Raw genomic sequence first — 12,702 nt, forward strand, 5'->3', positions numbered from 1 at the left:
AGACGAACACTGAAGAGCTGGTATTTACATATTATGCAAGAAACTGATCCCAGTGAAATTGTTCCCAAGGTATTGTTCTCAGATGCAAAGATTACAAGTCTGAGGAGATGAATAAAAATAAAAGATACATAAAAACTTTTGTTAACTGAGAATTGAAATCGGTTACTAAACAATTACATCAACTCCTGATTTCAAGAGCAGACAGGATAAATCCAGAATAACATCAGGTTTTTTTCTTACTGTGTTCAAGACACAAAATAACAGAGTCAGATAATCCTTCAGGTTGGAAAAGACTATTTTAAATATCTCAATTCTTCAGAAATCCACAATAATTTTTAGAAAGGCAAAAGATTCTGAATGCACCTTTTAACCACCAGTGCACCGAAGCAAATTTTAAAACGGTTTCCTTTCTCTTACTAAGGCATTCCAGAAATCATTAGCTTAAGTTTATTTGCATACCAAGAACACATTAAGACTTCACAAATGTCTGTTCTTCTCTCTTCTCAATTATGCTGACATCAGTCAAGTACTACCATTACAGAGTCATGAAAAATAGTTGTCTTTTTTGTAACACCAACCATCATCTCCCAAAGTTCCAACAGAAAAGATGGAGACAGGCACCAGCTTTACTGTAACTCATCAACAACAGATAAAACCTGTGAGGTGGCAGCACTAGTCATGCAAAAAAAATGGTGCTGCAGACTGGAAATAGCAACACCGGCAAGAAAAACAAAAAAAAAAAAAGTATTTGTTAGTATTATCCTAGATACCATCTTGTATTTCCTATCAAGATATCAAGTTCATGTATGGCATTTCAGTGTATATATATTTTATAGTTCCATGAATAGAGGCTTTTCAGGTGTTCCTTCTCAAGCTGTATCTAATTACATGTCAGCATTCCGCCAAAGCAACAGCTGTCTCCTTAGGAAAGTAATAACTGCAGCCTGAAAATCAGGGGTCTACTTCTTGTTTTCGTTCATGGCTGCTATTCCAAAGGCATCCCCACCCCATATAATAACATCTTTAAATTAATGGAAAAATGGAAAACAACTACCAAGGAACAAGGTAAAAAAAATTATCTGTACCAAAACCTGAACCCCCCACATCTGGACACTGTTTTTAGGTATTATGACAGAAACTAAATACATCTTATTTCAGAAGATGTCTGTGACTTCTGTTCCAGGTCTTTGTTTTCTTAGAAGGTATGAATAAACTATTTGTTTTACATCCAAAAATTAATCCAAGCCCCTATTTACTATGAAAGGCTCAAGAAGAATCCGTGTTTCACAAACTTAATTAGTAAGTCTTTGAACATGCATCCCTATTTTGACATACTGAGGCAGCTATGAAAAATAACCAAATAGTAGCAGTGGCTTTATACACATAGTACAGTACATTTCCTACCATACCTACTACTGATGTTACAATAGCATAACTATTCAAACAGATTTGGTATATCAACCATCATGTTGCTTGTCTCATGTCAAAAATTCTAGTTAGAATGCAAGTGCCAGCAATCGCTATGTATTCTTTTTGTAACCCTTGGTAGCACTCCACTGAAGTATGAGGAGTGGTGGAAAACATTAGCAGGGAAAAGGGTAACTAAGACAAGGCAACTGGCTGCCCTCATAATCTGCAGTCAAGTTAAAAGAGCCACTTCAGGTCATGAGAAATTTCAGGACGACAACCCTTTCATAGTTCTCTTCCCACGGTCTGAAAAAATCCCACATGGAAAAGAAATACTCCATGAAAAAATTACTTTTTCACTATCTTTTATGGCGACTTGCATGTAAGCCAAACAATGTACAAGAGCATCAATCACTTTACTACTTAAATGTCTTTTCACAGTCATGCACAAGCTTAGAAGACGTATCAGCTGGCTCATGCACTGCTTTCGGATATTGATATCTGCAATCCTTTTACCAGATCCAGCAACATTGTCTGAGCTCAGATGACTCAGATAAAAACAATGTGAAAACATAGTTTGTTTTCATGCTTAAAGGTTCCACTGGTCTCCTGCAACAATAACAGGAAGAGCTGTACGGATCGATATGCAAGATTACTAATAGGGTCTTTTCTTCTCCTACCCAACAAGATGCACGTGAAACTTTCGTAACCAGGTAATATATGCAACACTTACCAGATCTCTGTGAAGCACCCAGTTTGCGTGGAGGTAATGGATTCCATCAAGGATCTGGTAGAGTAGTGATTTAACCATAGATCTTGGCAACTGCATGGGCTTTTTATTTGCTTTTGAGGCACGGTGAAACTTGATAATATGCTAAAAATAAAACAAGTAGAAACATGAAGCATGTTAGATAAGTAGAAATGGGTTTGTAATGTTGTTGTTTGGTTTTTTTGCACTATTAACACTAAATAATGGAATGAAATACAAAGTCTGTTGAAGTTTGCGAATAAAAGTAATAATGATGTGCTCACAATTTTCTTAAATTGTTTTTATTTTCTGAGTGGCTTAAAAAACAGCTGTCTTTTGTTAATATCTGAAGACTGGCTACTTACCTCCAATAAAAGGACATTCTCCTCCCTCCCGATTTGGGATCCTCTTATCCTCAGCTGCTAGAGCAGAACCTTCCAAACCAGCATCCAGCCAGTATCTACCGGACAGAGATCTGCGCTCTGTGCTTTCACACCTTCCCCTCTCCTCTCCAAAAATACTCAGGACAGAGTGTTTGCAACTACTTTAATGTTCCCCCCCTAAATGAGAATCCCAGTAGAGAGATTAAATAAGTATCTAAATAAATGTTTAAGGGGGGGACACATGACTCAGAAAAACCCTGCATCACAACATTAGGGTGCAATCATGTTCAAACATCTAAAAATAGTTATATTCTTGCTTCCAAATTTTGGCTGCATACTTAATTGATGATGACAGGCTAGTGGCTCTTGGACTACAGAAGTCAACCAGCCCACTAGGGCACAAATGCCATTTGAAATCATGGAATGCAGAAAGGGACCCCAGCAATAGTCACTTGAAGGAATGAGAAAAAGATCATGAAAAGATTGCTGAGAAATCAGGAAATATTCATAAACTAATTAATATTTACTGTAAAAACAATGTGGAGATGATGGATTACACCTGGTTTTGCTATCCCATACAAAAGTGGGATGAGGCCATTCTACCTTTTCAGTTCTCAGACAAGGTGGGGCTAGGCAAAGGACAAAGCCAATCTTAATATATCACCATTCAGCAAACAATTAAATCCATTCATTCAGATCAAAAAATCCTCTTTTTTTGGAAAACGATTCAAAGAAGCATCTCAAATAATAAAACAGTTCTCAATTACGTGCTTTTTGAAAGACAAATAATAAAGGCAGTTTGCATTTTTACTGAAAGCAATTCAAAATGTTAATCTGTAGAGTGACAAGACTACCAATTACCCAATTCTTTAAAGAGGATTTGTCTAGTTCAAGAACATCCTCCCCTTCCCATATTAAAGAGGTAGCCAATGGCTGTGCTTTCATCAGACCTCTGCTCCTTTTCCCGCCACCCCTACCAAGTTTGCCCCTACTGTTCCCAATGAAATTGGTAACAGGTTAATGTTTCTTCACAGTAAATGCTACCTCTGGCTGTCACTAGTACTTTAGCTACTGTCAAACTGTACTTAGCAAAGGCATAGACAACACTTGTTTAAAGAGAAATAAAAAACAATAAAACAAACCCAAATTAATCAGAAAAAGAGCCTGCACACTCCTTACCAACAGCAACGCTCCCACTGAGCCTTCACTACTACACATACAACAGTGATGGATGGATATTAAAAAGCAGTATAGAAGAAATCCACAGGAAAATCAATTTTTAATACAAGAATAAGGAATAGTAAACAGACCAAGCTTTTAATGCCTGATCCTTTAATTGTGCAATCATTCCGAAAACTATAACAGAGCACCTCATAGGATCATTTCCCTAGAAAAGTTTTATCTTGTCATCTCACAAGATTCTGTGCCAAAACTTGACGCAGAAGTCCCCACCTTCCAGTACCAGATAATAACCTTCCTGTGTAATTACAATATGATTTATAAAGCAGTAATGATACCATAATCCCTCAAGTCCCCCCACCTTACGAGGAGCGGTGAGGGAGCTGGGGTTGTTTAGCCTGGAGAAGAGAAGACTGAGGGGAGACCTCATTGCTCTGTACAACTACTTGAAAGGAGGTCTCAGACAGGAGGGTGCCGGGCTCTTCTCCCAAGCGATATGACAAGATGGAATGGCATCAAACTTTATCAGGGGAAGTTTAGAGTGGACATTAGGAAAAATTTCTTTACAGAAAGGGTCTTTGGGCAGTGGTAGATGCTGCCCAGGGAGGTGGCTGAATCACCATCACAGGAAGGTGTTTAAAAGATGAGGTGCTTGGGTATATGATTTAGTAGGGGACAGGTATTGCTGGTGTTGATGATCTCTAAGGTCTTTTGCAACCTCATGATTCTATGATTCTATGGAATCAATATCTTCATTAAATACACAGTATGAAAAAAAATACAGGAGCAAAGGTCATAACACACAGACTCAGAAACCCAACTCAGCCCTTTTTCAAGGTGTAAGCAGTCACTAGAAGTGACCCATTTAAAAACTTACTAATAACCACTCAAAACATTATTTCTTATAATTATGGCATATAGACAATGAAACTGAAATAGGTGCTCATGGGTCAGAATGGAGCACAACAAACGACAGATGCATTGAGGAGGAGCGCGCTGCCTCTAGCCCTACCATAGCCTCTCTGGTACCTCCCGAGGAAAGGAGTATGATGGCACCAGGCTGCTGCCCTCTGGTTTCTGCCCCTGCCCTCCCCTATGGCTCCCAAGTTCCTTCCAATGGATTGGATCCCTGCCACAGGTTTTGTCCTGTGAGAAACTAAACGATTGAGTAGATGCATAAAGCAACAGAAGAATCTGTTCAGGAACAATATACTATTTATTAATCAAGGAGCTACTAGTATGCCAGGGCCATCCAGCAGATTGGCAAAACAAAGCTTACAGCAAGTGTAGGAGGGGAAGCTTTCCTGTGGCAACTCCAAGCAGCAGCATCCCTCTCCTCTTGTTCCGCAGGAACACGTAGGTGAACTTCTGAGGCAGATTATCTGCCCTGAGACTGAGCTTTATATATGCAAGTTACCTCTAAAACAGATCTAGCACAACTAAATCAGCCCAACACTCAGCTAACTTACCCAGCCAGACTTAGCAGCTGAGGCTCACCACCACACTTAGCAAAGCTGGCTCACACTGTGGAAGACAGCAGAGCTTGCTTTTATCTGCCTTTGAAATAGCACATCCTAAATCCTCTTGCTCTGAAGTTGATTTGTCCCAGTCAGAGATGCTAAAAAAGTCACTCCTTTCTTGAAGGAGTTCTTGAATTGCAGAAGGGAACTAAAACTGATAGCTTTGCTCTAAGCAAGCACTGTCACCATTACATAAAATTCCATTTCCTGCAAAAGCAAAGAAAAATTATTGTTGCCAAATTTCTCTGCATGATTTTACATTTATCAAGTCGCAAACTTCACCACATCAGTTTAGAGAACTGCACAAAAATTAAACTAAAAACATACTGCTGGGCCAAATAGTACAGGGAACTGAAAAGCTGAATTTGCCCCATGCCATTGGAATGAATCCGAAGTCCTACATTCCTACCCTTCAGAGCACTGTAAGATGTAGGTCACCCCACTTCTTGTATGCAACTAGCCACATGAAGAAAGACTAACACACACAAACAACACTAAACAGCAATTTTAATGGCAGTGTCCACCTAAGGAACAGAAGGGCAAATAGATGCTGTTGCCAAACAATGTCATCTACTAGAGGCAGCAAGACCAAGTCTTCTCTTATTTCTTCATATTTTAAGAAGTATAATTATATGGTTCTACCACTATTTGGGGAAAATATTCCTCAAATTAAAATAAATACGAGCATCAAAACAGAAATAAACGAGTCATCATAACTTGACAAAAGTTTCAGAGATTGGGTAGATCAGGTATACAGCAAGCTCCAAAGCAAATGCCACACCGGCACAAGTATGCTACAGGAATTTTTTTAACTCGAGCAACAATGCTGACTTTCAGCTACGGCAAGGAGATGTACTCTTTCCGTGACAAAACATTTAAGATTTAATAGTTTAAATCTAAGACCTCAGGTGTAGAAATGGGTGCAGATGTCAGCACAGACTAGGATGTCCTTTATACATTACTGCATTATGCGAGGGAATGAGATGTGCTCTACTAGCTTCTGAGATCCTGAATAGCCTTTAAGTGCAGCCTCAATGTCAGCATGTAACAGCCATGATCTTAGACCTAACACAGATATGGGTAATTCACAGGGCTTAGAGGAATGGTGACTTCCATTTCCCAGTCCCCAGACCACTGGGATTCAAAACCACACTCATTCTTTCTCCAATTCAATAAATCTTTCTGCAGAATAACACAGCATCAGTATTGTCCCACTAGCTGGGAGTACAGACTCAGTCCTGTCAAGTACAAAGGACATTCTGCAGCTCTCTCTTGTAACCGGGTACTCTTGGACACTGCAGCTTCTAGTTTTCAGGTATGCTCAAGTGCATTGATGAATCTTACCCTTAATTGATAACCATTAACAACAAAGCATGAGGATTTGCAGAATCCAGTCAAGTCATCAAGGAATGTTTATAGCAAGACTATGACCAGGACCAAACAGCTTCAGTGTTCTCATCTTTTTTCACTGTCACTTTCTAAAACTAACTAAATACCCTTATTATGAGAGACCATCCATCCACTACTGGAAAACACCCAGCCACAGCACAAATTTAGGTAACCCTTAATTGTCAGTGTGCATAATTATCAGTTGTGTGTCACAGAAACCCAACATAATCCAGCCATAATTTCATTTTAACTAGTTCATTAGAACCCTGTAGAAGCAAGCTCTCTTTCTGATCTACCCAAGATGCTTCAAAACAAAAGAATGCTTGTCATAGGAGGTAAATGAAACTCCAGGCAAATCTATTCAGCAAAAGTAGCCACGTCTCCCTCCCCTTCTGTGCAACTGTAATTTCAGATTCCCACATCTTAAAGACATGCTGCCACTGACTGGATTCTGAAAAGCACTGCGAGGCCAATTAGGCATTTCCTTTTGAAAATAAACATAATATAAAAAAAATTCTATTGCTTTTACATATTTTGTTTTAGATTTAAACAAGGCATCAGCTTTCTGTCAGTGTATTTAAGTCCATATTCTAAATGAAATTAATACTTCACTGACCAACATTAAAGTATAAATCAACATTCTAGAATAGTAATTACGCCTCCAGAGGCTTGCTATAATTTGCCTTTTGCAACCTCTAGAACTATTGGATTTATTTACTACCTGTATATTCCCAATTTTCCACTTCAAAATACATAACAAAAATGAGGGGGAAACGGATGAAATGGCTTATTTCAGCAAGACCACTTTAGCTTTAGCAAAGCCAAGACCATAAAAACGATAATAAATAAAGAAGTGAAACAGAGCAGAGCATTCAAAAAAATACAGTGGTAAATCATGAAACAGCATACGATCTAGTAGTTAGCCTGCCTCCTGTGTTACCTAACGTGTTGAAATTGGTTTGAAAATTGACTGCTGAGGAACTATGTACATTTTCTAAGTTCTCCACCACAAGTGAAGTAAACAGTGCATGCCAGTATAGACCAAACTAATATCATTTGTTCCATGTAAACCTCTAGTATGTACCCAGCAGTTAAATGAGCATAGAAAAATATCCTAATTTTAGCCTGCTTCCAAGGAGGTCAAGCTGATGCAAACACAGTCCCTCTGTGTTTGTGTCATCCCATTCCCCATTCTGAGAATTGCTGTTCAATATGACAGAGGTTAAAACAAACAAGTCAGACCCGGAAAGTTGACATGGAAGTAAGAAACCAGCTAGAGGAGAGATTTCACACATGTCTGACTGAATGAAGTTACAGTGTGAGCTTCCACCTTAACAGACATGAGATGAAACATTGACCTCAAGACAACTCCCTAGAAAATCTGACTTATTGAGTTCTACTGCTTAAGGCAATGCTTGTTTCAAAATTACATGCATCTCTATCAAACTGAAATGCAATCAAGTCAACACAGATGGCTCTCTCTGCTGAAGTAAATAGTTTGCTCCCACACTTGAGTAAAACCTCTTCTTTCTATGAAATCCCTAATTCGACCTTTGGAATACAACAGGATTACATCAATGTGCCAGTAAAAAAATAACATTTTAATACTACAGAGATGGAAGCTTCAATACACACGAAATCTGTGCCAAGGTCAAGAAGAAGATGCAGATTATAGGGCTTCGAGTTTCATTTTAAACATAAAATTATTTCCATCTTCTCTCTTCAGCAATCAATACCCAAACAAAGGTGAGAAAAATTGTTGAGTGTAAATGTAAAGCACTGAAAAGGCTATGGAAGAACAAATCAAAATACAAAGGTGGCATAAAAACTAAACAAGAACTGTTTGCACTATTTACAAAAACAGGAAGCAAAACTGACCCAGCTACCCCGTCTACACTTAGGACTCATTTCAGACATCAAAGTTTTAGACAATAAAAAGTTTTTGTTAAGGGTATATCACAAGTGAAATAACAGAAAAGTGGGTAAAAGTATTTCTACAGCAATCATTTAAGTTTCCAGTTTGGGGAGCATTAGAGCAATCAACACATAACAGTCCTTAAAATGAGGAGGGGGGGAGAAACTACGCCTCAACAGCCTCCTTCTAATGATGCCTGTACACTGCCACCATCAAGTATCTTCTTTAGAACATCATTAAGTGAAGTGCCTAATGAAAAATCTATTTCCAAGTGACAAGTGGTCGACATTTTAAGTAACAGTGAAAGAAGCTAATGCCAATTTGCTTTAAATTACTAAGCTTTGAGGCACAGAGCAGACAGAGAGTTAATATAATTTTCCTAGGTTTTGCTGGGGTCTTTCTAGGCCTTATAGATGTTTCAGACGTAAATATATCAAAATAAGATGATAAAAAAACCCACCAGAATTCAGAAACCCTTTCAGTATAAATCTGAAATGCCACTCTGTTCACATTAACTCTTCACATACTTAATGCATTTGCACCCTTGCCTCTGTCTTTGACATCTTTTCCTACCTGTTGACTCCTCCAATTCTCATGATTCATTGTACAGGAAATTAACCCACCAACTACCCTCAAATCCCTCCAATTTGGGAAAAAAGCATGTTCCGTGACAAGCACATCCTCAGAGCAGTGATGAACAAGGAACTGCGCTGCTCTCTGCAAGAAATTCAGTTGTAACTTTAACGTCAAAAAGACCCTTTTTCTGCTATATTTGGAAGCAATAAATCATGCCGCAAAGACTTTCCATAACAATGGGTGATGATAAAAATTGTAACTTTAAAGCAATCAAAACCAATACCAGCCCATTCCCTTCTGCCCAATAAATCTTATGTTTGAATATCTCTGCCAGGGAGCAGAATCCTGTTTTGGTAAACACGTACACAACAGGAAAGAATGAATCACCTCATGGAGCGGGACTGAATTAAAACAAAAACATACATAACTATAGAAAATTACAAGAGAAAACAAATCCTCATATACTGAAAGGTATTCTCATGTTCACAGATATGCTTGCAATTAACTAGTATCTGAATTATCCTTACAACTAAAAGCTAAACTGAATCCTAGTGGAAAAATTACAACTGAGTGCACCAGTTTTCAAGACAACTTTAAAACTCAGACCTATTAGAAAACATTTATGTGATTAAACAAGTGTGCAAGTTTATTGCACTCTCACAATTTCATTTAGCATAAAAACCATTATTCAAAATGTTAGCTGAAATTAAGTATATTTATGCATATACCAAGAGAGTCAGCTAGTGGCTTGAAACTCACATGTAGGCTTTTTTCCCTTACTTGAATATTTTATGTACACACAACTATGCTTATAATCTCTATCCTACATTTTAAAAAAATCAGAATATATATACATAACTCTTACATGTAATACAAAGCCAGTCTGTCCATATATTGCTATTATCATAAAAGAAAGTTCCAAGATTAATTTTACTCCAAGCTTCTCAGTGGTAATTGCTGCTAAGCAGTCAGTTGTTAGCGCTCACTACAGCCTAATCATAAATGAGAAACATTCACCCAAATCACAGTTTAACTGGTCTTAGATAGTGAATGTATTATCACATCCAACATTACCTAATCATATTTAATAATTTAATCAGTTATTAAGAACCAACATTTTTTAAGGCTATAAAACACACTCAGCACATTTTACTGTGATAAAAATGTCACTTTTTCAGAATGAGATTAAAAAAAATGAAAGCTTCAAGTTACAACATAGATTTCCAGAATAGGTGATCTTAAAGTTTTCAAGTTACATATTTTAAACGAGTCTGAGAATTAACTGTACCACAGCTAGAAAAGCAGACATCCTCTCCATCCAGAACAAAGTTACAAAAACATTGCTTAGATTTTAAAAATCATATTTTGCTAGAGACTATAGAATTAAAGACTGCTTATGTGCACTACTTAAGCAAAAAACGTGTGCTATAGAAAAAACTTCCAATACTAAAAAGCAAATGCTGTAGAAGTATATGAGACTAGCTGAGAACAAAAACAAAGCTCTAAGTACTACAACCTCTCCACATGGCTAAAAGTAACTACATTGACAACAAAGAATTCACCTCCAGAGCAGATCTCATTTGTATCAAACTTTAAGAAAAGTCCAGTTAAGTAATGATCATGTATTTAGTATAAATTTGAATAATGACGAAGTGCATGAGCTTTACACAGGAAGTTCTGCACAGGAGTATCCAACTTAAGATTAAGGTAAAATAAGAACCTACATGAACCTTCAACAAAAAAATGAGTTAGTGATAAAACAGAAAAAAATAATGCATTTTAAATAACCTTTTTTTCTTTTTTTTTTAAAGGGCAACAACAAACGCAGCAGAAAAATACATATATCATCCATGCGTAGTTTGTAGGACTACGAAGCCCCAAATGTGTGCCGGAAAAGTTAACTTAAAAATAGCATCAATTCCACTCGTGGATTTAAGATTAACTCACACCTAAGTGTTAACTGAAAAACATTTTTTTAATCTCAACATAAATTAATCAAGACAGAAAAACTGGATAAAGTTTGGATTAGAAGCATCCAAGACCTTATGAGTAGACATTGAAAAAAGAAATGTCCCTCACAAGAGAAGGAATAGGAGATGGTTAGTTCTGTGGCTATGAACATTTGAAGCTGAAAGTTTCACGTAATTGGTATATAAAGGCGTGAGACTGAAGTGAGTTACCAAAAATTAAGAAAGTACGTGGCTGATAACGTACAAGATAATAATTGGCATGTGTTGACAAACATAATTTTAACCTTGCTTCAGATGGTCCTTTTACACTGTCATACAAGGTAAGGAATCCCGTATTTACTTCACAGCATGAGCATATGTAAGTGCTGACAACCCTGCAGACAATACACTATAAATTAACATGTGGTACCATCCAACAGCCTAAGAACTTTATCAGCTGACAGAGACTAATAGCCAAGAAAAATCATAAGGAAATAATGAATGGACTGCACTAAGAATTTTGATAGTTAAAGCAAACAAGAGTTATCAATTAGAAGAATTCCTATATTCTTAGACATTCTTCACTGTAATCTCATGAATGGCTTTGCATTGTTTTATATAATGCAACACGAGAGGTGAAGGAAAAATCTTTGATAGGCTTAGTTAAACAGTGAGTATGTTTGTAAGCAAGGACAAGATAATAAGTCCTCACCAACACCTGACAAAAGTAGTTCAAATTAGCACAGCTTTCTTCGTCCCTTGGTAATGTTATCAGCAGATGCTATAACACATTATAAAGTATGCCACTACTTATACTCAAATTTCAGATTTGAGCAGTCTGATCCTTGGGAACTAAATGCAAAGTGAAATAAAAAGTTCTTGCTCACCATGAAAGAACTTTTTAATTAGTTTAACTGGCACCATCACTTTTCCTCATTAGAATGGGACAATTTTTTTTCAGTATTACAATATTACCAGAATAAGATACTATCTAATATAGTTCATTCATCTCTTGCCAACTCTTTCTAGTACCAAAGCTGAAAAACGTAATGATTTTAATTAATCTGACGTTCGCAAGCGATGAGCTTCTCAGTGAGGCCAAGAGGAGTTACTAAAGCTGGGCAGTTTTGAACAGAAGGACTTACAGACACACAGACAAATTTTAGGGAGTAGGTCTGAGCTACCCACATTTGAAACTGATGGTCTCTGTGAATCTACATCTCTCTAGTGACAGCACATCTACAATTCCAAAACTCGAGTCCTTCTGAACTGATACTCACAATGAACAGACTTATTTTGGTTTTATGTAGTGCTGGGGGAGCACACGGTGCTAAGCAATAACAAAATGTGCCAGTCCCCTACTATGATTTCTACCCCAAAGAGCTGAAAGGGCACAAGCTGTAAAGCATAGGAAATGCAAAGCACAACACAACACAGACAGAATGACAAGTGGTTGTTATTACTGAAATGTGTTACAAAATAAGTGGATTTTCAGGAGTTTTTGCAGGAGGATAGTGAAGGATCATTACGTACGTTAATTGGGAGGCTGTTCCATGTGTAGGAGGCAGCGTGGAAAAAGACACAAAGTTGGGAGTGAGCAAAAGAGACAAAAGGGGAATTAAGAGTGAAGCTTGGG

General features: G+C 37.4%; 1 protein-coding gene across 2 annotated transcripts in view; it reads right to left on the reverse strand.

The window, feature by feature from the left end:
* Positions 1–12,702, reverse strand: part of CDK19 (cyclin dependent kinase 19) — a 125,191-nt gene that overhangs the window by 62,844 nt on the left and 49,645 nt on the right. Inside the window, exons 2-3 of one of the 2 annotated variants that reach the window (XM_069851715.1) lie at positions 12,600–12,612; positions 2,141–2,281 (exon numbers count right to left, since the gene is read on the reverse strand). In XM_069851715.1, coding sequence (XP_069707816.1) covers positions 2,141–2,281; positions 12,600–12,612 — 154 coding nt within the window. The remainder of the gene's footprint in view (positions 1–2,140; positions 2,282–12,599; positions 12,613–12,702) is intronic. The other variant, XM_069851714.1, reaches the window with a different exon arrangement.

The sequence above is a fragment of the Phaenicophaeus curvirostris genome, chromosome 2 (genome assembly GCF_032191515.1).
Source record: "Phaenicophaeus curvirostris isolate KB17595 chromosome 2, BPBGC_Pcur_1.0, whole genome shotgun sequence".
Classification (NCBI taxonomy): domain Eukaryota; kingdom Metazoa; phylum Chordata; class Aves; order Cuculiformes; family Cuculidae; genus Phaenicophaeus; species Phaenicophaeus curvirostris.